The sequence below is a fragment of the Oncorhynchus mykiss genome, chromosome 4 (assembly GCF_057628025.1).
Source record: "Oncorhynchus mykiss isolate SJ-2025 chromosome 4, ASM5762802v1, whole genome shotgun sequence".
Lineage (NCBI taxonomy): Eukaryota > Metazoa > Chordata > Actinopteri > Salmoniformes > Salmonidae > Oncorhynchus > Oncorhynchus mykiss.
Window position 1 is genome coordinate 6,608,582 of NC_143025.1, and position 25,526 is coordinate 6,634,107.

The following is a 25,526-nucleotide window of genomic DNA, read 5'->3' on the forward strand; positions in this document are numbered from 1 at the left end:
GTATAGAGGTAGTATACTTTCAGATCAACATAGAGGTAGTATACTTTCAGATCAACATAGAGGTAGTATAGAGGTAATATACTTTCAGATCAACATAGAGGTACTATACTTTCAGATCAACATAGAGGTAGTATAGAGGTAATATAGTTTCAGATCAACATAGAGGTAGTATAGAGGTAGTATACTTTCAGATCAACATAGAGGTACTACACTTTCAGATCAACATAGAGGTAGTATAGAGGTAGTATACTTTCAGATCAACATAGAGGTACTATACTTTTAGATCAACATAGAGGTAGTACACTTTCACGTCCATTTATTTTGCCTTAAAATATCGTAATGGAAAGAAGGTAAAGAAGGTAAATAAGGTAGAAGGTGACGTCCAGCCATATCTTTAAAAAGTCATCCTTACCATGGGTGGCATGTCCATCTATCTGTTAATGCAGGTCTCCAAAAGAAGCAGGTCTGAATCAGGCATCAACCAGTGTTCATTTGAATGTGCTGGCGTTTGAAACGGCTGTCATTTAGGACCATACAGACTTATCAACCTAAACACGGTGTTTAGGAGGTCCGAATTAATAATATGTACTTTAAAGGGTGCTGCTAAGCATCGTGGGTCGTAATCAACAGGTGTGTGTGTGTGTGTGTGTGGCATGTCTTCCTTTAACAGGTGAAGACTCATTTATACCCTGGCAGCAGTCAACAGGGGGTGTGTGTGTGTGTGTGTGTGTGTGTGTGTGTGTGTGTGTGTGTGTGTGTGTGTGTGTGTGTGTGTGTGTGTGTGTGTGTGTGTATATGCGCATGTGTGTGTGGTCATTAGGAATGTCCAGAATCCACTTATCAGTGTGTCTGGTGACAACTCCTCAACATCAAAGAACTCTCTGTCGGGTCTTGTTGACCAGAACCATTTGAGCTCTTATTGCAATGCGAGAGTGGATAGATTCTTCTCGGCATTCAACCATTTTGTCTAACTGAGTCAATAGCAATAAATTCATCTACAGTATGTTTACATTTGATTAATTTTACAATCCATAAAATTGAGTTTCTTTATGTCATAAAGAACAGCGACATTATGGAGCATTTTGTTAAAGATGCCTGTATTTAAAACCATCCTCTTAAAAAGTTTCCTCAAGCACCAGTATTTGGATTATAATCTCTAGATTAAACAGAAACCTATACAGATCTGTCAGATGAGGAAGGTACAACTTGTGTTCATTAGAGGAAGGCACAACTCCAGAGACATGTGTTCATTAGAGGAAGGCACAACTCCAGAGACATGTTCATTAGAGGAAGGCACAACTCCAGAGACATGTGTTCATTAGAGGAAGGCACAACTCCAGAGACATGTGTTCATTAGAGGAAGGCACAACTCCAGAGACATGTGTTCATTAGAGGAAGGCACAACTCCAGAGACATGTGTTCATTAGAGGAAGGCACAACTCCAGAGACATGTGTTCATTAGAGGAAGGCACAACTCCAGAGACATGTGTTCATTAGAGGAAGGCACAACTCCAGAGACATGTGTTCATTAGAGGAAGGCACAACTCCAGAGACATGTGTTCATTAGAGGAAGGCACAACTCCAGAGACATGTGTTCATTAGAGGAAGGCACAACTCCAGAGACATGTGTTCATTAGAGGAAGGCACAACTCCAGAGACATGTGTTCATTAGAGGAAGGCACAACTCCAGAGACATGTGTTCATTAGAGGAAGGCACAACTCCAGAGACATGTGTTCATTAGAGGAAGGCACAACTCCAGAGACATGTGTTCATTAGAGGAAGGCACAACTCCAGAGACGTGTGTTCATTAGAGGAAGACACAACTCCAGAGACGTGTGTTCATTAGAGGAAGACACAACTCCAGAGACGTGTGTTCATTAGAGGAAGGCACAACTCCAGAGACATGTGTTCATTAGAGGAAGGCACAACTCCAGAGACATGTGTTCATTAGAGGCGAAACAACTCCCCCCCCCCCCCCCCCCCCCCCTCTGGGTTCATTAATGGGGTATGAAGGACACTTGTCTTAGAGAACGACGCAGTAGTTTTATTATACATCCACATGGAATAGCTATGAATTCCACTGCAAAGAATCAGGAAGCAATAATTCTAGGTGCCGATTTGACTCTTTCAAAAAAAGAAAAAAAGTCAGCTGTAATGCCGATCAGGATAAACAGCATGGAATGTAACGGTGACGCCGTCCATATTATTCCACAGTCTTCAATTTAAAAAAAAAGAAGAAGAAGTCCCGTCTATCTGTCTCTCTGTTCTAAAACACTGAGTGTCAGTGTCTTCAGTGGCTCTGCCCGAATGTCGAAACCTTTGAATCTGATTGTCACCGAGCCAGGGGCTTCCAATGACACGACCAGGTGGGCAAGACAGGACCGGAGGAGATAGGAGATGAGTGAGTGGAGAGGATTATGCGAAGGACAGGAGGAGAAGGAGAGATAATATGAGGACTGTTTCTGGAAAATCAAGCTAATTTTTTTTTTTGGAGGTCAATCAAATTTGTTCCAATTGAAAATGTAATGTTTTATGTTTGAGACATTCTTTTAGAAGGACATCAAGATACAGCTACAACTTTTCTGTACTTTCTCTCTCTCTCTCTCTCCCTCGTTCCTCCTCGTTGTATCTCTTTGATGTTCCAGGTGTGGATTTATCACGCACCGTTTCACGAGAAAACAAAAGACTCGTTTCATTCCAGCGTTATTAATACGATCTCTAATGACAGTACTACCAACACAACAACTTCACCCGCTTGCACAAGAGACGCTCTGCATGTGTCGTTCACTTCTTCCACACACAGCAACATGAAAACATCCATTTATCCTGGAGGGAGTAAGCCTTTCTCCCATTTTTAAGCATTCTTTAAATAAAGTTTAATTTGTAATAATGACAATCCGTGGATCAGATCACCATCATATATTTTATTATTCACATTAAATATTATATTAATAGACTAGAGCATTTCAATAAAATTATATTTTCACAAATGTCTTCAAAACGATTCATTCAGGTGCTTTTATAACCATGTTGCAGTAGTTTGACCCAAGGAGGAAGTCAGATATACCATTATCAGGCTGGAAAATGCATCCGAGGACCTCACAATTCAAAAACAATACTTTCAGATCATTTATAGGATTAATCCCATATTTCTTCGGTAAGGCAGGGGTTTGGCAACTATAAAATATAACAACTTGAATTCAGTCACCTCTCTAGACAGTACCAGGTCGCATTCTAGAATGTTGGTGCGGAATGGAACTCCGGAATGGTGCATCATAAATTATTAGGGCCCAGTTTTAAAAAGTAGTCATGAACAGTACAACATAAACGATTAGGGCCCAGTTTTAAAAAGTAGTTAGTAAGCATTGTGGTCACATTAAGGGTAATTTAACTTGTTTCGGATCAGATCGGCTCTGGATCAGATCAGGGCTGGGATCAATTGCATTTCAATTCAGTCAATTAAATTGCTTTTTTCAATGTGGATAACTGGAAATGAAATTTCCGTTTAACTGCCTGAATTGGAAATAGAATTGACCCCAACATTACTCCCCATAGCAGTTGTCCGTAATAGTTGTTCTGAATGGCGTTGGTTGAGGACCCGCTAGGCGCGTTGGTTGGTGTTGTCTCACTAAGCATGCTGGGACCAGAGGAAGCGATCACAGCGCTCCAGCATGGTCTGGATCAGAGCCCTGAGGTAGACAGGAAAAACAGAGAAACGTTAGTATCATATGTGTTTTTTGTATAACCTTGTGTTGTCTCTGGCCCTATTTGTATAACCTTGTGTTGTCTACGGCCCTATTTGTATAACCTTGTGTTGTCTACGGCCCTATTTGTATAACCTTGTGTTGTCTACGGCCCTATTTGTATAACCTTGTGTTGTCTACGGCCCTATTTGTATAACCTTGTGTTGTCTACGGCCCTATTTGTATAACCTTGTGTTGTCTACGGCCCTATTTGTATAACCTTGTGTTGTCTACGGCCCTATTTGTATAACCTTGTGTTGTCTACGGCCCTATTTGTATAACCTTGTGTTGTTTACGGCCCTATTTGTATAACCTGGTGTTGTCTCTGGCCCTATTTGTATAACCTGGTGTTGTCTCTGGCCCTATTTGTATAACCTGGTGTTGTCTCTGGCCCTATTTGTATAACCTTGTGTTGTCTACGGCCCTATTTGTATAACCTGGTGTTGTCTACGGCCCTATTTGTATAACCTGGTGTTGTCTACGGCCCTATTTGTATAACCTTGTGTTGTCTACGGCCCTATTTGTATAACCTTGTGTTGTCTACGGCCCTATTTGTATAACCTGGTGTTGTCTACGGCCCTATTTGTATAACCTGGTGTTGTCTACGGCCCTATTTGTATAACCTGGTGTTGTCTACGGCCCTATTTTTATAACCTGGTGTTGTCTACGGCCCTATTTGTATAACCTTGTGTTGTCTACGGCCCTATTTGTATAACCTGGTGTTGTCTACGGCCCTGGTGTTGTCTACGGCCCTATTTGTATAACCTTGTGTTGTCTACGGCCCTATTTGTATAACCTGGTGTTGTTTACGGCCCTATTTGTATAGCCTTGTGTTGTCTACGGCCCTATTTGTATAACCTGGTGTTGTCTACGGCCCTATTTGTATAACCTGGTGTTGTCTACGGCCCTATTTGTATAACCTGGTGTTGTCTACGGCCCTATTTGTATAACCTGGTGTTGTCTAGGGGATGATTGTTATGATATCAATCAATGACATGTTTTTTTTAACTAGCTGATCATAGTCCCTGGTATCCTCGTCCTTGGTATCGTGTATCACAGTCCCTGGTATCTGGTATAATAGTCCCTGGTATCATAGTCCCTGGTATCATAGTCCCTGGTATCATAGTCCCTGGTATATGTTATCATCATCCCTGGTATCATAGTCCCTGGTATCTGTTATCATCGTCCCTGGTATCATAGTCCCTGGTATCTGGTATCATCGTCCCTGGTATCATCGTCCCTGGTATATGTTATCATCATCCCTGGTATCATAGTCCCTGGTATCTGTTATCATAGTCCCTGGTATCTGGTATCATAGTCCCTGGTATCTGGTATCATAGTCCCTGGTATCTGTTATCATCGTCCCTGGTATCATAGTCCCTGGTATCTGTTATCATAGTCCCTGATACCACTGTCCCTAGTATACGGTATAATAGTCCCTGGTATCATAGTCCCTGATAGTCCCTGGTATCTGTTATCATCGCCCCTGGTATCTTGTATTGTATCATAGTCCCTGGTATAATAGTCCCTGGTATCTGGTATCATAGTCCCTGGTATCTGGTATCATAGTCCCGGATACCACAGTCTCTGGTATCTGGTATAATAGTCCCTGGTATCATAGTCCCTGGTATATGTTATCATCGTCCCTGGTATCATAGTCCCTGGTATCTGTTATCATCATCCCTGGTATCATAGTCCCTGGTATCTGTTATCATAGTCCCTGGTATCTGGTATCATAGTCCCTGATACCACAGTCCCTGGTATATGGTATAATAGTCCCTGGTATAATAGTCCCTGGTATCATAGTCCCTGGTATCTGGTATCATCGTCCCTGGTATCATAGTCCCTGGTATCTGTTATCATAGTCCCTGGTATCTGGTATCATAGTCCCTGATACCATAGTCCCTGGTATCTGGTATCATAGTCCCTGGTATCTGTTGTTATCATCGCCCCTGGTATCATAGTCCCTTGTATCTGGTATCATAGTCCCTGGTATCTGGTATCATAGTCCCTGATACCATAGTCCCTGGTATCTGGTATAATAGTCCCTGGTATCTGTTATCATCGTCCCTGGTATCATAGTCCCTGGTATCTGTTATCATAGTCCCTGGTATCTGATATCTTAGTCCCTGATACCACAGTCCCTGGTGTCTGGTATAATAGTCCCTGGTATCATAGTCCCTGGTATATGTTTTCATCGTCCCTGGTATCATAGTCCCTGGTATCTGTTATCATCATCCCTGGTATCATAGTCCCTGGTATCTGTTATCATAGTCCCTGGTATCTGGTATCATAGTCCCTGGTATCTGTTATCATCGTCCCTGGTATCATCGTCCCTGGTATCATCGTTCCTGGTATCTGGTATCATAGTCCCTGGTATCTGTTATCATAGTCCCTGGTATCTGTTATCATCGTCCCTGGTATCTGGTATCATAGTCCCTGGTATCTGTTGTCATCGTCCCTGGTATCATAGTCCCTGGTATCTGTTATCATCGTCCCTGGTATCTGTTATCATCATCCCTGGTATCTGGTATCATAGTCCCTGGTATCTGGTATCATAGTCCCTGGTATGATCCATCACCCACCTCTGTCTCTTCTCAGCCACACGGAGAAGCTCACAGACCAGGGTGGAGTGTGGCCCCAGCTCCATGTCCGACTGCATCCCCACCTCCTGTAGGGCCTCAAAGGCCCGGTCGGGGCCCACAGCCCGGGCCAGACGCAAGACCAGGTTCTCTGGAGTCACCTCTGTCTGGATATGGTCAGCTGCAGAGCCACCGTTGGTCAGGCTGGGGCTGGTCCCGTTGGAGGCTAGGGCCAGGGAAGGGGTAGGAGCCAGGGAAGGGGTAGGAGCCAGGGAAGGGGTAGGAGCCAGGGAAGGGGTAGGAGCCAGGGAAGGGGTAGGAGCCAGGGAAGGGGTAGGAGCCAAGGAGGGGGTGGGAGCCGAGGAGGGGGTGGGAGCCGAGGAGGGGTTGGGATCTGGGGTTGGGATATGGTCAGACGGTCTGCTGTTACTACACTGCTGAGAGAGCTGGAGAAGCATCTTCCACTCATCCATGGTCTGAGGCACCATGCCTGAGAATCACACCAGGAGAGAGTTAGACATATATATAGAGAGAGAAATAAGAGCATTCAGGGTTGTGATCATGTAGACCAAATATTTACTAAACCGTAGTAGTAGTACACAGAGGTTAATCCCTTAATTTGATGATTACTATGACAGTCATTACCACTGGGTTCCTCCAGCAGACTCATGTCGTCCAGTCTACAGATGGTAGAGAAAGCCTCTGTACGACGTTGGAGCTCACAGCACAGGTACACATAGCCAGTCCAGTACCTGCACAGAGAACACAGTCATTATAACAGTCCTAACACAGGTACACATAGCCAGTCCAGTACCTGCACAGAGAACACAGTCATTATAACAGTCCTAACACAGGTACACATAGCCAGTCCAGTACCTGCACAGAGAACACAGTCATTATAACAGTCCTAACACAGGTACACATACCCAGTCCACTACCTGCACAGAGAACAGTCATTATAACAGTCCTAACACAGGTACACATAGCCAGTCCAGTACCTGCACAGAGAACAGTCATTATAACAGTCCTAACACAGGTACACATAGCCAGTCCAGTACCTGCCCAGAGAACACAGTCATTATAACAGTCCTAACACAGGTACCCATAGCCAGTCCAGTACCTGCACAGAGAACACAGTCATTATAACAGTCCTAACACAGGTACACATGGAAAAACATTAGCCTGCATTTAATGGTGACATGATATCGCCCCCCTCTGGCAGAAATCAAGTAATGTCTCTTCACCCATGATCAGTATTTAAGTACATCACACACACGTTTGGGGTCACTTAGAAATGTCCTCGTTTTTGAAGGAAAAGCAACCTTTTTGTCCATTAAAATAAAATAAAATAGATCAGTAATACAGTGTAGACATTGTTAATGTTGTAAATGACTATTGTAGCTGGAAACGGTTGATTTTTTAAATGGAATATCTACATAGGAGTGCAGAGGCTGATTATCAGCAACCATCACTCCTGTGTTTCAACGGCACGTTGTGTTAGCTAATCCAAGTTTATAATTTTAAAAGGCTGATAGATCATTAGAAAACCCTTTTGCAATTATGTTAGCACAGCTGACAAAAGAAGCAATAAAATTGGCCTTCTTTAGACTAGTGGAGTATCTGGAGCATCAGCATTTGTGGGTTCAATTACAAGCTCAAAATGGCCAGAAACAAAGGAATTTCTTCTGAAACTCGTCAGTCTATTCTTGTTCTGAGAAATGAAGGCTATTCCATGTGAGAAATTGCCAAGAAACTGAAGAGCTCGTACAACGCTGTGTACTACTCCCTTCACAGAACAGCGCAAACTGTCTCTAACCAGAATAGAAAGAGTAGTGGGAGGCCCCGGTGCACAACTGAGCAAGAGGACAAGTACATTAGAGTGTCTAGTTTGAGAAACAGATGCCTCACAAGTCCTCAACTGGCAGCTTCATTAAATAGTACCCACAAAATACCAGTCTCAACGTCAACAGTGAAGAGGCGACTCCAGGATGCTGGCCTTCTAGGCAGAGTTGCAAAGAAAAAGCCATATCTCAGACTGACCAATAAAAATAAAAGATTAAGATGGGCAAAAGAACACAGACACTGGACAGAGGAAGATTGGAACAAAAAGTATTATGGACAGACAAATCTAAGTTTGAGGTGTTCGGATCCCAAAGAAGAAGCGTCCGACTCATTGAACTCATCGTCCATTTTGAGGTGAGTAATCCCTGTTCTGATGTCCTGTTCTGATGTCCTGTTCTGATGTTCTGTTCTGTTCTGATGTTCTGTTCTGATGTCCTGTTCTGATGTCCTGTTCTGATGTCCTGTTCTGTTCTGATGTTCTGTCCTGTTCTGATGTCCTGTTCTGATGTCCTGTTCTGATGTCCTGTTCTGATGGTCTGTTCTGATGTTCTGTTCTGATGTCCAGAAGCTCTTTTCGGTCATAAGAGACAGTAGCAGCAACATTATGTACAAAATAAGTTACGAACAATGTGAAAAAACAAAACAAAATAGCATGGTTGGTTAAGAGCCGATAATTCTAAATAATTCACTGAGTGTCACCAGCAAAGCACCCCCACATCATCACACCTCCTCCTCCATGCTTCACGGTGGGAACCACACGTGGAGAGATCATCTGTTCACCTACTCTGCGTCTCACAAAGACACGGCGGTTGGAACCAAAAATCGCAAATTTGGACTCATCAGACCAAAGGACAGATTTCCACAAGTCTAATGTCCATTGCTCATGTTTCTTCTTATTATTGGTGTTCTTCAGTAGTAGTTTCTTTGCAGGAATTCATCCATGAAGGTCTGATTCAATCAGTCTCCTCTGAACAGTTGATGTTGAGATGTGTCTGTTACTTGAACTCTGTGAAGCATTTATTTGGGCTGCAATCTACGGGGGGTAAATCTAATGAACTTATCCTCTGCAGCAGAGGTAACTCTGGGTCATCCTTTCCTGTGGCGGTCCTCATGAGATCCAGTTTCATCATAGCAGAGGTAACTCTGGGTCATCCTTCCTGTGGCGGTCCTCATGAGATCCAGTTTCATCATAGCAGAGGTAACTCTGGGTCATCCTTTCCTGTGGCGGTCCTCATGAGATCCAGTTTCATCATAGCAGAGGTAACTCTGGGTCATCCTTTCCTGTGGCGGTCCTCATGAGATCCAGTTTCATCATAGCAGAGGTAACTCTGGGTCTTCCTTTCCTGTAGCAGTTCTCATGAGAGCCAGTTTCATCATAGCAGAGGTAACTCTGGGTCTTCCTTTCCCGTGGCGGTCCTCATGAGAGACAGTTTCATCATAGCAGAGGTAACTCTGGGTCATCCTTTCCTGTGGCGGTCCTCATGAGATCCAGTTTCATCATAGCAGAGGTAACTCTGGGTCATCCTTTCCTGTGGCGGTCCTCATGAGATCCAGTTTCATCATAGCAGAGGTAACTCTGGGTCTTCCTTTCCTGTAGCAGTTCTCATGAGAGCCAGTTTCATCATAGCAGAGGTAACTCTGGGTCTTCCTTTCCCGTGGCGGTCCTCATGAGAGACAGTTTCATCATAGCAGAGGTAACTCTGGGTCTTCCTTTCCTGTGGCGGTCCTCATGAGAGCCAGTTTCATCATAGCAGAGGTAACTCTGGGTCTTCCTTTCCTGTAGCAGTTCTCATGAGAGCCAGTTTCATCATAGCAGAGGTAACTCTGGGTCTTCCTTTCCCGTGGCGGTCCTCATGAGAGCCAGTTTCATCATAGCAGAGGTAACTCTGGGTCTTCCTTTCCTGTGGCGGTCCTCATGAGAGCCAGTTTCATCATAGCAGAGGTAACTCTGGGTCTTCCTTTCCTGTGGCGGTCCTCATGAGAGCCAGTTTCATCATAGCAGAGGTAACTCTGGGTCTTCCTTTCCCGTGGCGGTCCTCATGAGAGCCAGTTTCATCATAGCAGAGGTAACTCTGGGTCTTCCTTTCCTGTGGCGGTCCTCATGAGAGCCAGTTTCATCATAGCAGAGGTAACTCTGGGTCTTCCTTTCCTGTGGCGGTCCTCATGAGAGCCAGTTTCATCATAGCAGAGGTAACTCTGGGTCTTCCTTTCCTGTGGCGGTCCTCATCAGAGCCAGTTTCATCATAGCAGAGGTAACTCTGGGTCTTCCTTTCCTGTGGCGGTCCTCATGAGAGCCAGTTTCATCATAGCAGAGGTAACTCTGGGTCTTCCTTTCCTGTGGCGGTCCTCATGAGAGCCAGTTTCATCATAGCAGAGGTAACTCTGGGTCTTCCTTTCCTGTGGCGGTCCTCATGAGAGCCAGTTTCATCATAGCAGAGGTAACTCTGGGTCTTCCTTTCCTGTGGCGGTCCTCATCAGAGCCAGTTTCATCATAGCAGAGGTAACTCTGGGTCTTCCTTTCCTGTGGCGGTCCTCATGAGTACCAGTTTCATCATAGCAGAGGTAACTCTGGGTCTTCCTTTCCTGTGGCGGTCCTCATGAGAGCCAGTTTCATCATAGCAGAGGTAACTCTGGGTCTTCCTTTCCTGTGGCGGTCCTCATCAGAGCCAGTTTCATCATAGCAGAGGTAACTCTGGGTCTTCCTTTCCTGTGGCGGTCCTCATCAGAGCCAGTTTCATCATAGCAGAGGTAACTCTGGGTCTTCCTTTCCTGTGGCGGTCCTCATGAGTACCAGTTTCATCATAGCAGAGGTAACTCTGGGTCTTCCTTTCCTGTGGCGGTCCTCATGAGTACCAGTTTCATCATAGCAGAGGTAACTCTGGGTCTTCCTTTCCTGTGGCGGTCCTCATGAGTACCAGTTTCATCATAGCAGAGGTAACTCTGGGTCTTCCTTTCCTGTGGCGGTCCTCATGAGTACCAGTTTCATCATAGCAGAGGTAACTCTGGGTCTTCCTTTCCTGTGGCGGTCCTCATGAGTACCAGTTTCATCATAGCAGAGGTAACTCTGGGTCTTCCTTTCCTGTGGCGGTCCTCATGAGAGCCAGTTTCATCATAGCAGAGGTAACTCTGGGTCTTCCTTTCCTGTGGCGGTCCTCATGAGAGCCAGTTTCATCATAGCAGAGGTAACTCTGGGTCTTCCTTTCCTGTGGCGGTCCTCATCAGAGCCAGTTTCATCATAGCAGAGGTAACTCTGGGTCTTCCTTTCCTGTGGCGGTCCTCATGAGAGCCAGTTTCATCATAGCAGAGGTAACTCTGGGTCTTCCTTTCCTGTGGCGGTCCTCATGAGAGCCAGTTTCATCATAGCAGAGGTAACTCTGGGTCTTCCTTTCCTGTGGCGGTCCTCATGAGAGCCAGTTTCATCATAGCAGAGGTAACTCTGGGTCTTCCTTTCCTGTGGCGGTCCTCATCAGAGCCAGTTTCATCATAGCAGAGGTAACTCTGGGTCTTCCTTTCCTGTGGCGGTCCTCATGAGTACCAGTTTCATCATAGCAGAGGTAACTCTGGGTCTTCCTTTCCTGTGGCGGTCCTCATGAGAGCCAGTTTCATCATAGCAGAGGTAACTCTGGGTCTTCCTTTCCTGTGGCGGTCCTCATCAGAGCCAGTTTCATCATAGCAGAGGTAACTCTGGGTCTTCCTTTCCTGTGGCGGTCCTCATCAGAGCCAGTTTCATCATAGCAGAGGTAACTCTGGGTCTTCCTTTCCTGTGGCGGTCCTCATGAGTACCAGTTTCATCATAGCAGAGGTAACTCTGGGTCTTCCTTTCCTGTGGCGGTCCTCATGAGTACCAGTTTCATCATAGCAGAGGTAACTCTGGGTCTTCCTTTCCTGTGGCGGTCCTCATGAGTACCAGTTTCATCATAGCAGAGGTAACTCTGGGTCTTCCTTTCCTGTGGCGGTCCTCATGAGTACCAGTTTCATCATAGCAGAGGTAACTCTGGGTCTTCCTTTCCTGTGGCGGTCCTCATGAGTACCAGTTTCATCATAGCAGAGGTAACTCTGGGTCTTCCTTTCCTGTGGCGGTCCTCATGAGTACCAGTTTCATCATAGCAGAGGTAACTCTGGGTCTTCCTTTCCGGTGGCGGTCCTCATGAGAGCCAGTTTCATCATAGCAGAGGTAACTCTGGGTCTTCCTTTCATGTGGCGGTCCTCATGAGAGACAGTTTCATCATAGCAGAGGTAACTCTGGGTCTTCCTTTCCTGTGGCGGTCCTCATGAGTACCAGTTTCATCATAGCAGAGGTAACTCTGGGTCTTCCTTTCCTGTGGTGGTCCTCATGAGAGACAGTTTCATCATAGCAGAGGTAACTCTGGGTCTTCCTTTCCTGTAGCAGTCCTCATGAGTACCAGTTTCATCATAGCAGAGGTAACTCTGTGTCTTCCTTTCCTGTGGAGGTCCTCATGAGAGCCAGTTTCATCATAGCAGAGGTAACTCTGTGTCTTCCTTTCCTGTGGCGGTCCTGATGAGAGCCAGTTTCATCATAGCAGAGGTAACTCTGGGTCTTCCTTTCCTGTGGTGGTCCTGATGAGTACCAGTTTCATCATAGCAGAGGTAACTCTGGGTCTTCCTTTCCTGTGGTGGTCCTGATGAGAGCCAGTTTCATCATAGCAGAGGTAACTCTGGGTCTTCCTTTCCTGTGGTGGTCCTGATGAGAGCCAGTTTCATCATAGAGCTTGATGGTTTTTGCGACTGCACTTGAAGAAACTTTCAAAGTTCTTGAAATTCTCCAGATTGACTGACTTTCATATCTTAAAGTAATGATGGACTGTCATTTCTCTTTGCTTATTTGAGCTGTTGAAGCTAGTTGAGAGAATGCCAAGAGCGTGCAAAGCTGTCAACAAGGCAAAGGGTGGCTACTTTAAAGAATCTCAAATATAACATTTATTTTAAAAAAAATTAAAACACTTTTTGGGTTACTACATGATTCCATATGTAATTTTTCATAGTTTTAATGTATTCACTATTATTATACAATGTAGAATGAGTAGGTGTGTCCAAACTTTCGACTGGTACTGTGTGTGTGTGTAGTCTTTACCCGTTGATCCTGCATGTCTCAGCCATCTTCTGTTTGGAGGCCAGGTCAGCTGGAAGGCGTATCAGGAGGGATAGGAGACGACCATAACCCCAGCTGAAGAAATGGGAGTGCCATCTCGGTTGTCCGTCTGTGGTCAGTGTGTCGCTCTTTTGAGGTGCATCGTGGGTAAGGGCCAGCCCCAGCCAATCCTGTCGCAGAGCCTCTGGTTGGAGGAGGGACCCAAGGAACGACAGTCTAAGGGAGAGAAACAGAACAGAATGGTGTTCATTAGGTACCAAATAGAAGAATGTACTGAAGCACAGAGGGATAACCTGTATTTGAGTAGTTTCTGTTACAAAACGTTATAAAATGTTTCCCGTTGTGTACCCTAATGAACGCGACCTGGATGTATTCATATTGATGGGCTGTGATACATTAACTCTTTAAAATGGAGAGAAAGATCTATAAAAACATTGTACTTCATAGTTTAGTGTAAACCTACCTTTGTTCCTCGGCCCGTGATTGGACAAGGTTGTCTAGGTAAGCCAGGAAGTGGCTATGTTTGGCCATGGCTGTGACGTCAGAGGGGAGGATTGTGGGATAGAACTGGGTGAAGGAGCGAACGGCTAACTCTCCATGTTTCTCATACAACCTACACAAAGAGGAGAGGAAGGTGATTTTTGAGAACGTTATCATGAACTTCAGACGAGTGAGACAGAGATTATGATGCTCAGTAGGCTTAACCCTCACTGCTGTGTTCCGGTCCAATTGGACCGATTTTTTTTTAATAGATTTTTTACATTTTACCTTTATTTAACTAGGAACAGTGGGTTAACTGCCTTGTTCACGGGCAGAACGACACATTTTTTACCTTGTCAGCTCGGGGATTCAAAGTCCAACGCTCTAACCACTAGTCTACCCCGCTGCCCCAAATTAACAAGTTTTCTCTCTGAAAAATGTAGTTCATTTAATCTGATTGTCATAAGGTTCCATGACTTTGTCCACACAGGGCATCTGAACACACAAAATACATTGTGATGAATTTCATATAAAATGTTGGGTGTTTTATTAAACTTTTGTACACCTGTGGTGTTCCCGGTCAAAAATGACCGGTCGTTAGAAAGGAATGGGTGAGACTACAATTAGTGTACAAAATTTAGTTCAGGCATAAGCCTATTCATCAGATGGACACACTTCCTCTCCTAGACCCCCACATGCATGTGTGTTTGAACACACACACACACCTTCTTGGCTTCCATGGCAACCCCCACGGGAACCACACCTGTCGAAGCTAGGCGAAGCTGTGGTTGACTGTCAAAGCTAGGCGAAGCTGTGGTTGACTGTCAAAGCTAGGCGAAGCTGTGGTTGACTGTCGAAGCTAGGCGAAGCTGTGGTTGACTGTCGAAGCTAGGCGAAGCTGTGGTTGACTGTCGAAGCTAGGCGAAGCTGTGGTTGACTGTCAAAGCTAGGCGAAGCTGTGGTTGACTGTCGAAGCTAGGCGAAGCTGTGGTTGACTGTCGAAGCTAGGCGAAGCTGTGGTTGACTGTCGAAGCTAGGCGAAGCTGTGGTTGACTGTCGAAGCTAGGCGAAGCTGTGGTTGACTGTCGAAGCTAGGCGAAGCTGTGGTTGACTGTCGAAGCTAGGCGAAGCTGTGGTTGACTGTCGAAGCTAGGCGAAGCTGTGGTTGACTGTCGAAGCTAGGCGAAGCTGTGGTTGACTGTCGAAGCTAGGCGAAGCTGTGGTTGACTGTCGAAGCTAGGCGAAGCTGTGGTTGACTGTCGAAGCTAGGCGAAGCTGTGGTTGACTGTCGAAGCTAGGCGAAGCTGTGGTTGACTGTCGAAGCTAGGCGAAGCTGTGGTTGACTGTCGAAGCTAGGCGAAGCTGTGGTTGACTGTCGAAGCTAGGCGAAGCTGTGGTTGACTGTCGAAGCTAGGCGAAGCTGTGGTTGACTGTCGAAGCTAGGCGAAGCTGTGGTTGACTGTCGAAGCTAGGCGAAGCTGTGGTTGACTGTCGAAGCTAGGCGAAGCTGTGGTTGACTGTCGAAGCTAGGCGAAGCTGTGGTTGACTGTCGAAGCTAGGCGAAGCTGTGGTTGACTGTCGAAGCTAGGCGAAGCTGTGGTTGACTGTCGAAGCTAGGCGAAGCTGTGGTTGACTGTCGAAGCTAGGCGAAGCTGTGGTTGACTGTCGAAGCTAGGCGAAGCTGTGGTTGACTGTCGAAGCTAGGCGAAGCTGTGGTTGACTGTCGAAGCTAGGCGAAGCTGTGGTTGACTGTCGAAGCTAGGCGAAGCTGTGGTTGACTGTCAAAGCTAGGCGAAGCTGTGGTTGACTGTCGAAGCTAGGCGAAGCTGTGGTTGACTGTCGAAGCTAGGCGAAGCTGTGGTTGACTGTCGAAGCTAGGCGAAGCTGTGGTTGACTGTCGAAGCTAGGCGAAGCTGTGGTTGACTGTCGAAGCTAGGCGAAGCTGTGGTTGACTGTCGAAGCTAGGCGAAGATGTGGTTGACTGTCAAAGCTAGGCGAAGCTGTGGTTGACTGTCAAAGCTAGGCGAAGCTGTGGTTGACTGTCAAAGCTAGGCGAAGCTGTGGTTGACTGTCAAAGCTAGGCGAAGCTGTGGTTGACTGTCAAAGCTAGGCGAAGCTGTGGTTGACTGTCAAAGCTAGGCGAAGCTGTGGTTGACTGTCAAAGCTAGGCGAAGCTGTGGTTGACTGTCAAAGCTAGGCGATGCTGTGGTTGACTGTCAAAGCTAGGCGAAGCTGTGGTTGACTGCTTAATCTAGGCGAAGCTGTGGTTGACTGTCAAAAGTGAGGTGAAGCTGTGGTTGACTAATAAAGCTAGTGGTTGACTGTTAAGAGAGTTGAGGGGAGAGAGGAGTTGAGAGAGTAGAGGGAAAGAAGGGAGAGAGGGAGGAGAAAGAGAGGGGAGACGGGGAGGAGGAGAGGTGAGGGAGAGAGGAGAGGGGGACGAGGGAGGAGAGGGGCTTATCTACCTGTGCAGGTGAGCGAGGAGCATCGGAGCGCTCCAGGGTTGTAGTTCTCTGAGACAGCGTAGAGATTTGAGCAGGTCTCCTTTCTGGATCACCTCTACCACCTTACTGGACTGGGTTAGCTCTGGCAGTGGAGAAACGCCCTTTTAATAGTGAACGTGTGTGTGTGTGTGTGTGTGTGTGTGTGTGTGTGTGTGTGTGTGTGTGTGTTTCATAGAACCTGTCCATGGTACACACCTAGCATGGCCTCCATGAAGGAGATGTGGACCTCAGGCTGGTCCCCGTAGCCGAGTAGACACATCCTCCTCACCCGCTCCTGGTCCAGAAGGAAGAAGAACCGTCTCAAGAATGCATTGACCCCTACTACACCCCTCTCTTTCTGGACAACGGGGTCCCCAAAATAACCCAGCTCCAGGTACAGAGTGGCCAGCTGGGTAAGGTGAGCCTGGAGGTCTGGGGGGAGAGGTTTGGGGGACCACACCCTCAGGTTCTCTTCAGTGGAGGCCTCGTCAGGTCTGTGATGGTCCTGAGCCTCCCTCTGGTCCTCTTGTCCTCCATTTTGTTGTGGGGAATCCTCTCCTCTCTTCCCTTCCTCCTGGCCCTCAGGAGAGCTCGAGGGGATCTCAGACTGAACGTTCTCTGGACGGTTGTCTGCAGCATCTTCCGTCTCCTCCTCCTCACCAGCTGGACTCTGCTTTCCCAGACCTAGATCCAGCTCAGGACCTAGAACCCTCTCCAACACAGGGATCCACTCCTGTAGAGTTTCTTTGAGACAGGCTGGGTCCAACAGAACCAAGGGATCCTGGATCTGAGAGCTAAGATGGGTACAATACACGGAACATTAAAAACCCTATGTTCACTTAAAAGGGTATTATAAATCAGACTAGCTATACATCTTTGATTTGGCAAGTCAGACAAGTCAGTTTTAAGAACAAATTCTCCTTTACAATGACAGCCTACTGGGGAACAGTGGGTTAACTGTCTTGTTCAGGGGCAGAACGACAGATTTTTTACCTTGTCAGCTCGGGGATTCGATCTTGCAACATTTCGGTTACTGGTCCAACGCTCTAACCACTAGGCCACCTGCCGTCCTAGAGGGGTATGTATCTAGGGTTACCATGTCCTAGAGGGGTATGTATCTAGGGTTACCATGTCCTAGAGGGGTATAGTGTTACCATGTCCTAGAGGGGTATGTATCTAGGGTTACCATGTCCTAGAGGGGTATGTATCTAGTGTTACCATGTCCTAGAGGGGTATGTATCTAGTGTTACCATGTCCTAGAGGGGTATGTATCTAGGGTTACCATGTCCTAGAGGGGTATAGTGTTACCATGTCCTAGAGGGGTATGTATCTAGTGTTACCATGTCCTAGAGGGGTATGTATCTAGGGTTACCATGTCCTAGAGGGGTATGTATCTAGTGTTACCATGTCCTAGAGGGGTATGTATCTAGGGTTACCATGTCCTAGAGGGGTATGTATCTAGTGTTACCATGTCCTAGAGGGGTATGTATCTAGGGTTACCATGTCCTAGAGGGGTATGTATCTAGGGTTACCATGTCCTAGAGGGGTATAGTGTTACCATGTCCTAGAGGGGTATGTATCTAGGGTTACCATGTCCTAGAGGGGTATGTATCTAGTGTTACCATGTCCTAGAGGGGTATGTATCTAGTGTTACCATGTCCTAGAGGGGTATGTATCTAGGGTTACCATGTCCTAGAGGGGTATAGTGTTACCATGTCCTAGAGGGGTATGTATCTAGGGTTACCATGTCCTAGAGGGGTATGTATCTAGTGTTACCATGTCCTAGAGGGGTATGTATCTAGGGTTACCATGTCCTAGACGGGTATGTATCTAGTGTTACCATGTCCTAGAGGGGTATGTATCTAGTGTTACCATGTCCTAGAGGGGTATGTATCTAGTGTTACCATGTCCTAGAGGGGTATAGGGTTACCATGTCCTAGAGGGGTATGTATCCAGTGTTACCATGTCCTAGAGGGGTATGTATCTAGTGTTACCATGTCCTAGAGGGGTATGTATCTAGGGTTACCATGTCCTAGAGGGGTATGTATCTAGTGTTACCATGTCCTAGAGGGGTATGTATCTAGGGTTACCATGTCCTAGAGGGGTATGTATCTAGGGTTACCATGTCCTAGAGGGGTATGTATCTAGGGTTACCATGTCCTAGAGGGGTATGTATCTAGAGTTACCATGTCCTAGAGGGGTATGCATCTAGTGTTACCATGTCCTAGAGGGGTATGTATCTAGTGTTACCATGTCCTAGAGGGGTATAGTGTTACCATGTCCTAGAGGGGTATAGTGTTACCATGTCCTAGAGGGGTATGTATCTAGGGTTACCATGTCCTAGAGGGGTATGTATCTAGTGTTACCATGTCCTAGAGGGGTATAGTGTTACCATGTCCTAGAGGGGTATGTATCTAGAGTTACCATGTCCTAGAGGGGTATGTATCTAGTGTTACCATGTCCTAGAGGGGTATGCATCTAGTGTTACCATGTCCTAGAGGGGTATGTATCTAGGGTTACCATGTCCTAGAGGGGTATGTATCTAGTGTTACCATGTCCTAGAGGGGTATGTATCTAGTGTTACCATGTCCTAGAGGGGTATGTATCTAGGGTTACCATGTCCTAGAGGGGTATGTATCTAGGGTTACCATGTCCTAGAGGGGTATGTATCTAGGGTTACCATGTCCTAGAGGGGTATGTATCTAGTGTTACCATGTCCTAGAGGGGTATGTATCTAGTGTTACCATGTCCTAGAGGGGTATAGTGTTACCATGTCCTAGAGGGGTATAGTGTTACCATGTCCTAGAGGGGTATGTATCTAGGGTTACCATGTCCTAGAGGGGTATGTATCTAGTGTTACCATGTCCTAGAGGGGTATAGTGTTACCATGTCCTAGAGGGGTATGTATCTAGAGTTACCATGTCCTAGAGGGGTATGCATCTAGTGTTACCATGTCCTAGAGGGGTATGTATCTAGGGTTACCATGTCCTAGAGGGGTATGTATCTAGTGTTACCATGTCCTAGAGGGGTATGTATCTAGTGTTACCATGTCCTAGAGGGGTATGTATCTAGGGTTACCATGTCCTAGAGGGGTATGTATCTAGGGTTACCATGTCCTAGAGGGGTATGTATCTAGGGTTACCATGTCCTAGAGGGGTATGTATCTAGTGTTACCATGTCCTAGAGGGGTATGTATCTAGTGTTACCATGTCCTAGAGGGGTATGTATCTAGGGTTACCATGTCCTAGAGGGGTATGTATCTAGTGTTACCATGTCCTAGAGGGGTATGTATCTAGGGTTACCATGTCCTAGAGGGGTATGTATCTAGGGTTACCATGTCCTAGAGGGGTATGTATCTAGGGTTACCATGTCCTAGAGGGGTATGTATCTAGAGTTACCATGTCCTAGAGGGGTATGCATCTAGTGTTACCATGTCCTAGAGGGGTATGTATCTAGTGTTACCATGTCCTAGAGGGGTATAGTGTTACCATGTCCTAGAGGGGTATAGTGTTACCATGTCCTAGAGGGGTATGTATCTAGGGTTACCATGTCCTAGAGGGGTATGTATCTAGTGTTACCATGTCCTAGAGGGGTATAGTGTTACCATGTCCTAGAGGGGTATGTATCTAGAGTTACCATGTCCTAGAGGGGTATGTATCTAGTGTTACCATGTCCTAGAGGGGTATGCATCTAGTGTTACCATGTCCTAGAGGGGTATGTATCTAGGGTTACCATGTCCTAGAGGGGTATGTATCTAGTGTTACCATGTCCTAGAGGGGTATGTATCTAGTGTTACCATGTCCTAGAGGGGTATGTATCTAGGGTTACCATGTCCTAGAGGGGTATGTATCTAGTGTTACCATGTCCTAGAGGGGTATGTATCTAGGGTTACCATGTCCTAGAGGGGTATGTATCTAGTGTTACCATGTCCTAGAGGGGTATGTATCTAGGGTTACCATGTCCTAGAGGGGTATGTATCTAGGGTTACCATGTCCTAGAGGGGTATAGTGTTACCATGTCCTAGAGGGGTATGTATCTAGGGTTACCATGTCCTAGAGGGGTATGTATCTAGTGTTACCATGTCCTAGAGGGGTATGTATCTAGTGTTACCATGTCCTAGAGGGGTATGTATCTAGGGTTACCATGTCCTAGAGGGGTATAGTGTTACCATGTCCTAGAGGGGTATGTATCTAGTGTTACCATGTCCTAGAGGGGTATGTATCTAGGGTTACCATGTCCTAGAGGGGTATGTATCTAGTGTTACCATGTCCTAGAGGGGTATGTATCTAGGGTTACCATGTCCTAGACGGGTATGTATCTAGTGTTACCATGTCCTAGAGGGGTATGTATCTAGTGTTACCATGTCCTAGAGGGGTATGTATCTAGTGTTACCATGTCCTAGAGGGGTATAGGGTTACCATGTCCTAGAGGGGTATGTATCCAGTGTTACCATGTCCTAGAGGGGTATGTATCTAGTGTTACCATGTCCTAGAGGGGTATGTATCTAGGGTTACCATGTCCTAGAGGGGTATGTATCTAGTGTTACCATGTCCTAGAGGGGTATGTATCTAGGGTTACCATGTCCTAGAGGGGTATGTATCTAGGGTTACCATGTCCTAGAGGGGTATGTATCTAGGGTTACCATGTCCTAGAGGGGTATGTATCTAGAGTTACCATGTCCTAGAGGGGTATGCATCTAGTGTTACCATGTCCTAGAGGGGTATGTATCTAGTGTTACCATGTCCTAGAGGGGTATAGTGTTACCATGTCCTAGAGGGGTATAGTGTTACCATGTCCTAGAGGGGTATGTATCTAGGGTTACCATGTCCTAGAGGGGTATGTATCTAGTGTTACCATGTCCTAGAGGGGTATAGTGTTACCATGTCCTAGAGGGGTATGTATCTAGAGTTACCATGTCCTAGAGGGGTATGTATCTAGTGTTACCATGTCCTAGAGGGGTATGCATCTAGTGTTACCATGTCCTAGAGGGGTATGTATCTAGGGTTACCATGTCCTAGAGGGGTATGTATCTAGTGTTACCATGTCCTAGAGGGGTATGTATCTAGTGTTACCATGTCCTAGAGGGGTATGTATCTAGGGTTACCATGTCCTAGAGGGGTATGTATCTAGGGTTACCATGTCCTAGAGGGGTATGTATCTAGGGTTACCATGTCCTAGAGGGGTATGTATCTAGTGTTACCATGTCCTAGAGGGGTATGTATCTAGTGTTACCATGTCCTAGAGGGGTATAGTGTTACCATGTCCTAGAGGGGTATAGTGTTACCATGTCCTAGAGGGGTATGTATCTAGGGTTACCATGTCCTAGAGGGGTATGTATCTAGTGTTACCATGTCCTAGAGGGGTATAGTGTTACCATGTCCTAGAGGGGTATGTATCTAGAGTTACCATGTCCTAGAGGGGTATGCATCTAGTGTTACCATGTCCTAGAGGGGTATGTATCTAGGGTTACCATGTCCTAGAGGGGTATGTATCTAGTGTTACCATGTCCTAGAGGGGTATGTATCTAGTGTTACCATGTCCTAGAGGGGTATGTATCTAGGGTTACCATGTCCTAGAGGGGTATGTATCTAGGGTTACCATGTCCTAGAGGGGTATGTATCTAGGGTTACCATGTCCTAGAGGGGTATGTATCTAGTGTTACCATGTCCTAGAGGGGTATGTATCTAGTGTTACCATGTCCTAGAGGGGTATGCATCTAGTGTTACCATGTCCTAGAGGGGTATAGTGTTACCATGTCCTAGAGGGGTATGTATCTAGGGTTACCATGTCCTAGAGGGGTATGTATCTAGTGTTACCATGTTCTAGAGGGGTATGTATCTAGTGTTACCATGTCCTAGAGGGGTATGTATCTAGTGTTACCATGTCCTAGAGGGGTATAGTGTTACCATGTCCTAGAGGGGTATAGGGTTACCATGTCCTAGAGGGGTATGTATCTAGTGTTACCATGTCCTAGAGGGGTATGTATCTAGTGTTACCATGTCCTAGAGGGGTATGTATCTAGTGTTACCATGTCCTAGAGGGGTATGTATCTAGGGTTACCATGTCCTAGAGGGGTATGTATCTAGGGTTACCATGTCCTAGAGGGGTATGTATCTAGGGTTACCATGTCCTAGAGGGGTATGTATCTAGTGTTACCATGTCCTAGAGGGGTATGTATCTAGTGTTACCATGACCTAGAGGGGTATGTATCTAGTGTTACCATGTCCTAGAGGGGTATGTATCTAGTGTTACGATGTCCTAGAGGGGTATGTATCTAGTGTTACCATGTCCTAGAGGGGTATGTATCTAGGGTTACCATGTCCTAGAGGGGTATGTATCTAGGGTTACCATGTCCTAGAGGGGTATGTATCTAGGGTTACCATGTCCTAGAGGGGTATGTATCTAGTGTTACCATGACCTAGAGGGGTATGTATCTAGGGTTACCATGTCCAAGAGGGGTATGTATCTAGGGTTACCATGACCTAGAGGGGTATGTATCTAGGGTTACCATTACCTAGAGGGGTATGTATCTAGGGTTGCCATGTCCTAGAGGGGTATGTATCTAGGGTTGCCATGTCCTAGAGGGGTATGTATCTAGGGTTACCATGTCCTAGAGGGGTATGTATCTAGTGTTACCATGTCCTAGAGGGGTATGTATCTAGTGTTACCATGTCCTAGAGGGGTATGTATATAGGGTTACCATGACCTAGAGGGGTATGTATCTAGGGTTACCATGTCCTAGAGGGGTATGTATCTACGGTTACCATGACCTAGAGGGGTATGTATCTAGGGTTACCATGTCCTAGAGGGGTATGTATCTAGGGTTACCATGTCCTAGAGGGGTATGTATCTAGTGTTACCATGTCCTAGAGGGGTATAGTGTTACCATGTCCTAGAGGGGTATAGTGTTACCATGTCCTAGAGGGGTATGTATCTAGTGTTACCATGTCCTAGAGGGGTATGTATCTAGTGTTACCATGTCCTAGAGGGGTATGCATCTAGTGTTACCATGTCCTAGAGGGGTATAGTATTACCATGTCCTAGAGGGGTATGTATCTAGTGTTACCATGTCCTAGAGGGGTATGCATCTAGTGTTACCATGTCCTAGAGGGGTATGTATCTAGGGTTACCATGCCCTAGAGGGGTATGTATCTAGTGTTACCATGTCCTAGAGGGGTATGCATCTAGTGTTACCATGTCCTAGAGGGGTATGTATCTAGTGTTACCATGTCCTAGAGGGGTATAGTGTTACCATGTCCTAGAGGGGTATGTATCTAGAGTTACCATGTCCTAGAGGGGTATGCATCTAGTGTTACCATGTCCTAGAGGGGTATAGTGTTACCATGTCCTAGAGGGGTATGTATCTAGTGTTACCATGTCCTAGAGGGGTATAGTGTTACCATGTCCTAGAGGGGTATGTATCTAGTGTTACCATGTCCTAGAGGGGTTAGTATCTAGTGTTACCATGTACAGTCTTGTATAATAAACAGGGTTGTAGTGTTGCTCTGTACTCACATCCCTTTCTCTGTAGCCGTTATCAGGTCCTGTTGATCCGTCTCTGCATTTCCTTGGTCCAGACACTCCCTGGGTAAAACACAACACAAGGGAAAATAAGGGGGGGGGAAGAGACAATAATTTGGTCTGGCATCAAATCCATTTCATTGCTTTGTAAATTACGACAGCTTCCTACTGCGCGGACATCGCTAAAGCTGTCCAAGACAGACTATAGGATATAGACTATAGAATCAATAGTATATAGAATCAATAGTTAGTATATAGAATCAATAGTTAGTATATAGAATCAATAGTTAGTATATAGAATCAATAGTTAGTATATATAATCAATAGTTAGTATATATAATCAATAGTATGTATATAGAATCAATAGTATATAGAATCAGTAGTATATAGAATCAATAGTATATAGAATCAATAGCATATAGAATCAATAGTATATAGAATCAATAGTATATAGAATCAATAGTATATAGAATCAATAGTATATAGAATCAGTAGTATATAGAATCAATAGTATATAGAATCAATAGTATATAGAATCAATCATATATAGAATCAATAGTATATAGAATCAATAGTATATAGAATCAATAGTATATAGAATCAGTAGTATAGATCAGAACAAGAAGAAAAAAAGCAAGCCAATATCTCAACTCACTCGTGGTCACCGTCCTCTGGGAACGGTACAGTGGTAGCTACGGCCTCCACATGTCCTTGACTCCCGTCCTTAGGGTCAGGGGGACGTGGCCAGAGGTCAGAGTTCATCTGGAGAGTGTTGATCTTCTCAGTAGTCTTCTTCACAAAACTGGAGACACTGAGGAAAAAAAACACACACAGGACAGTTAGAATCTAGACTGTAGTAGAAAAATCTGCTGTGACACCCACTCTGAAATGCCACCGTCCTCTGGTCTAAAGTAGTTCCTTTATCTACGGAGCATGGAGTTGCTGATGACATAGACCCAGTAAACATTTTAGAAAAAAATAAATATATATATAGCTCTTTATCTTTCCTACAGGACACATCATAAGTAGAGTATCGGTAGTAGGTAAAGAATTAAACAGACAAAACCATACAACAGTTTAAGGTGTCTCTACCTTCTTACCCTTCGTGCCGTTGTCTTGTGCCCAATAATGTAGGTACCATGTTTTGTGCTGCTACCATGTTGGGTTGCTAACATGCTGTTGTCATGTTGTGTTACTACCATGTTGTTGTCATGTGTTGCTACCATGTTGTTGTCATGTTTTGTTGTTACCATGTTGTTGTCATGTTGTGTTGCTACCATGTTGTTGTCATGTTGTGTTGCTACCATGTTGTTGTCATGTTGTGTTGCTTCCATGTTGTTGTCATGTTGTGTTGCTACCATGTTGTTGTCATGTTGTGTTGCTACCATGTTGTTGTCATGTTGTGTTGCTACCATGTTGTCATGTTGTGTTGCTACCATGTTGTTGTCATGTGTTGCTTCCATGTTGTTGTCATGTTGTGTTGCTACCATGTTGTTGTCATGTTGTGTTGCTACCATGTTTTTGTCATGTTGTGTTGCTACCATGTTTTTGTCATGTTGTGTTGCTACCATGTTGTTGTCATGTTGTGTTGTTACCATGTTGTGTTGTCATGTTGTGTTGCTACCATGATGTTGTCATGTTGTGTTGCTACCATGTTGTTGTCATGTTGTGTTGCTACCATGTTGTTGTCATGTTGTGTTGTTACCATGTTGTGTTGTCATGTTGTGTTGCTACCATGTTGTTGTCATGTTGTGTTGCTATCAT

General features: G+C 45.4%; 1 protein-coding gene across 2 annotated transcripts in view; it reads right to left on the reverse strand.

Moving 5' to 3' along the window:
* Positions 1–2,905: 2,905 nt before the first annotated feature.
* hps5 (HPS5 biogenesis of lysosomal organelles complex 2 subunit 2) overlaps positions 2,906–25,526 on the reverse strand; it is a 52,369-nt gene continuing 29,748 nt past the window's right edge. The window contains exons 13-21 of one of the 2 annotated variants that reach the window (XM_090230994.1): positions 24,418–24,573; positions 23,757–23,825; positions 16,458–17,035; positions 16,224–16,344; positions 13,742–13,891; positions 13,261–13,494; positions 6,972–7,078; positions 6,330–6,816; positions 2,906–3,690 (exon numbers count right to left, since the gene is read on the reverse strand). In XM_090230994.1, the coding sequence (XP_090087120.1) occupies positions 3,630–3,690; positions 6,330–6,816; positions 6,972–7,078; positions 13,261–13,494; positions 13,742–13,891; positions 16,224–16,344; positions 16,458–17,035; positions 23,757–23,825; positions 24,418–24,573 (1,963 nt within the window). In that variant the 3' untranslated portion in view covers positions 2,906–3,629. Of the gene's footprint in view, positions 3,691–6,329; positions 6,817–6,971; positions 7,079–7,338; positions 7,385–13,260; positions 13,495–13,741; positions 13,892–16,223; positions 16,345–16,457; positions 17,036–23,756; positions 23,826–24,417; positions 24,574–25,526 lie in introns of those variants that run through there. The other variant, XM_090230995.1, reaches the window with a different exon arrangement.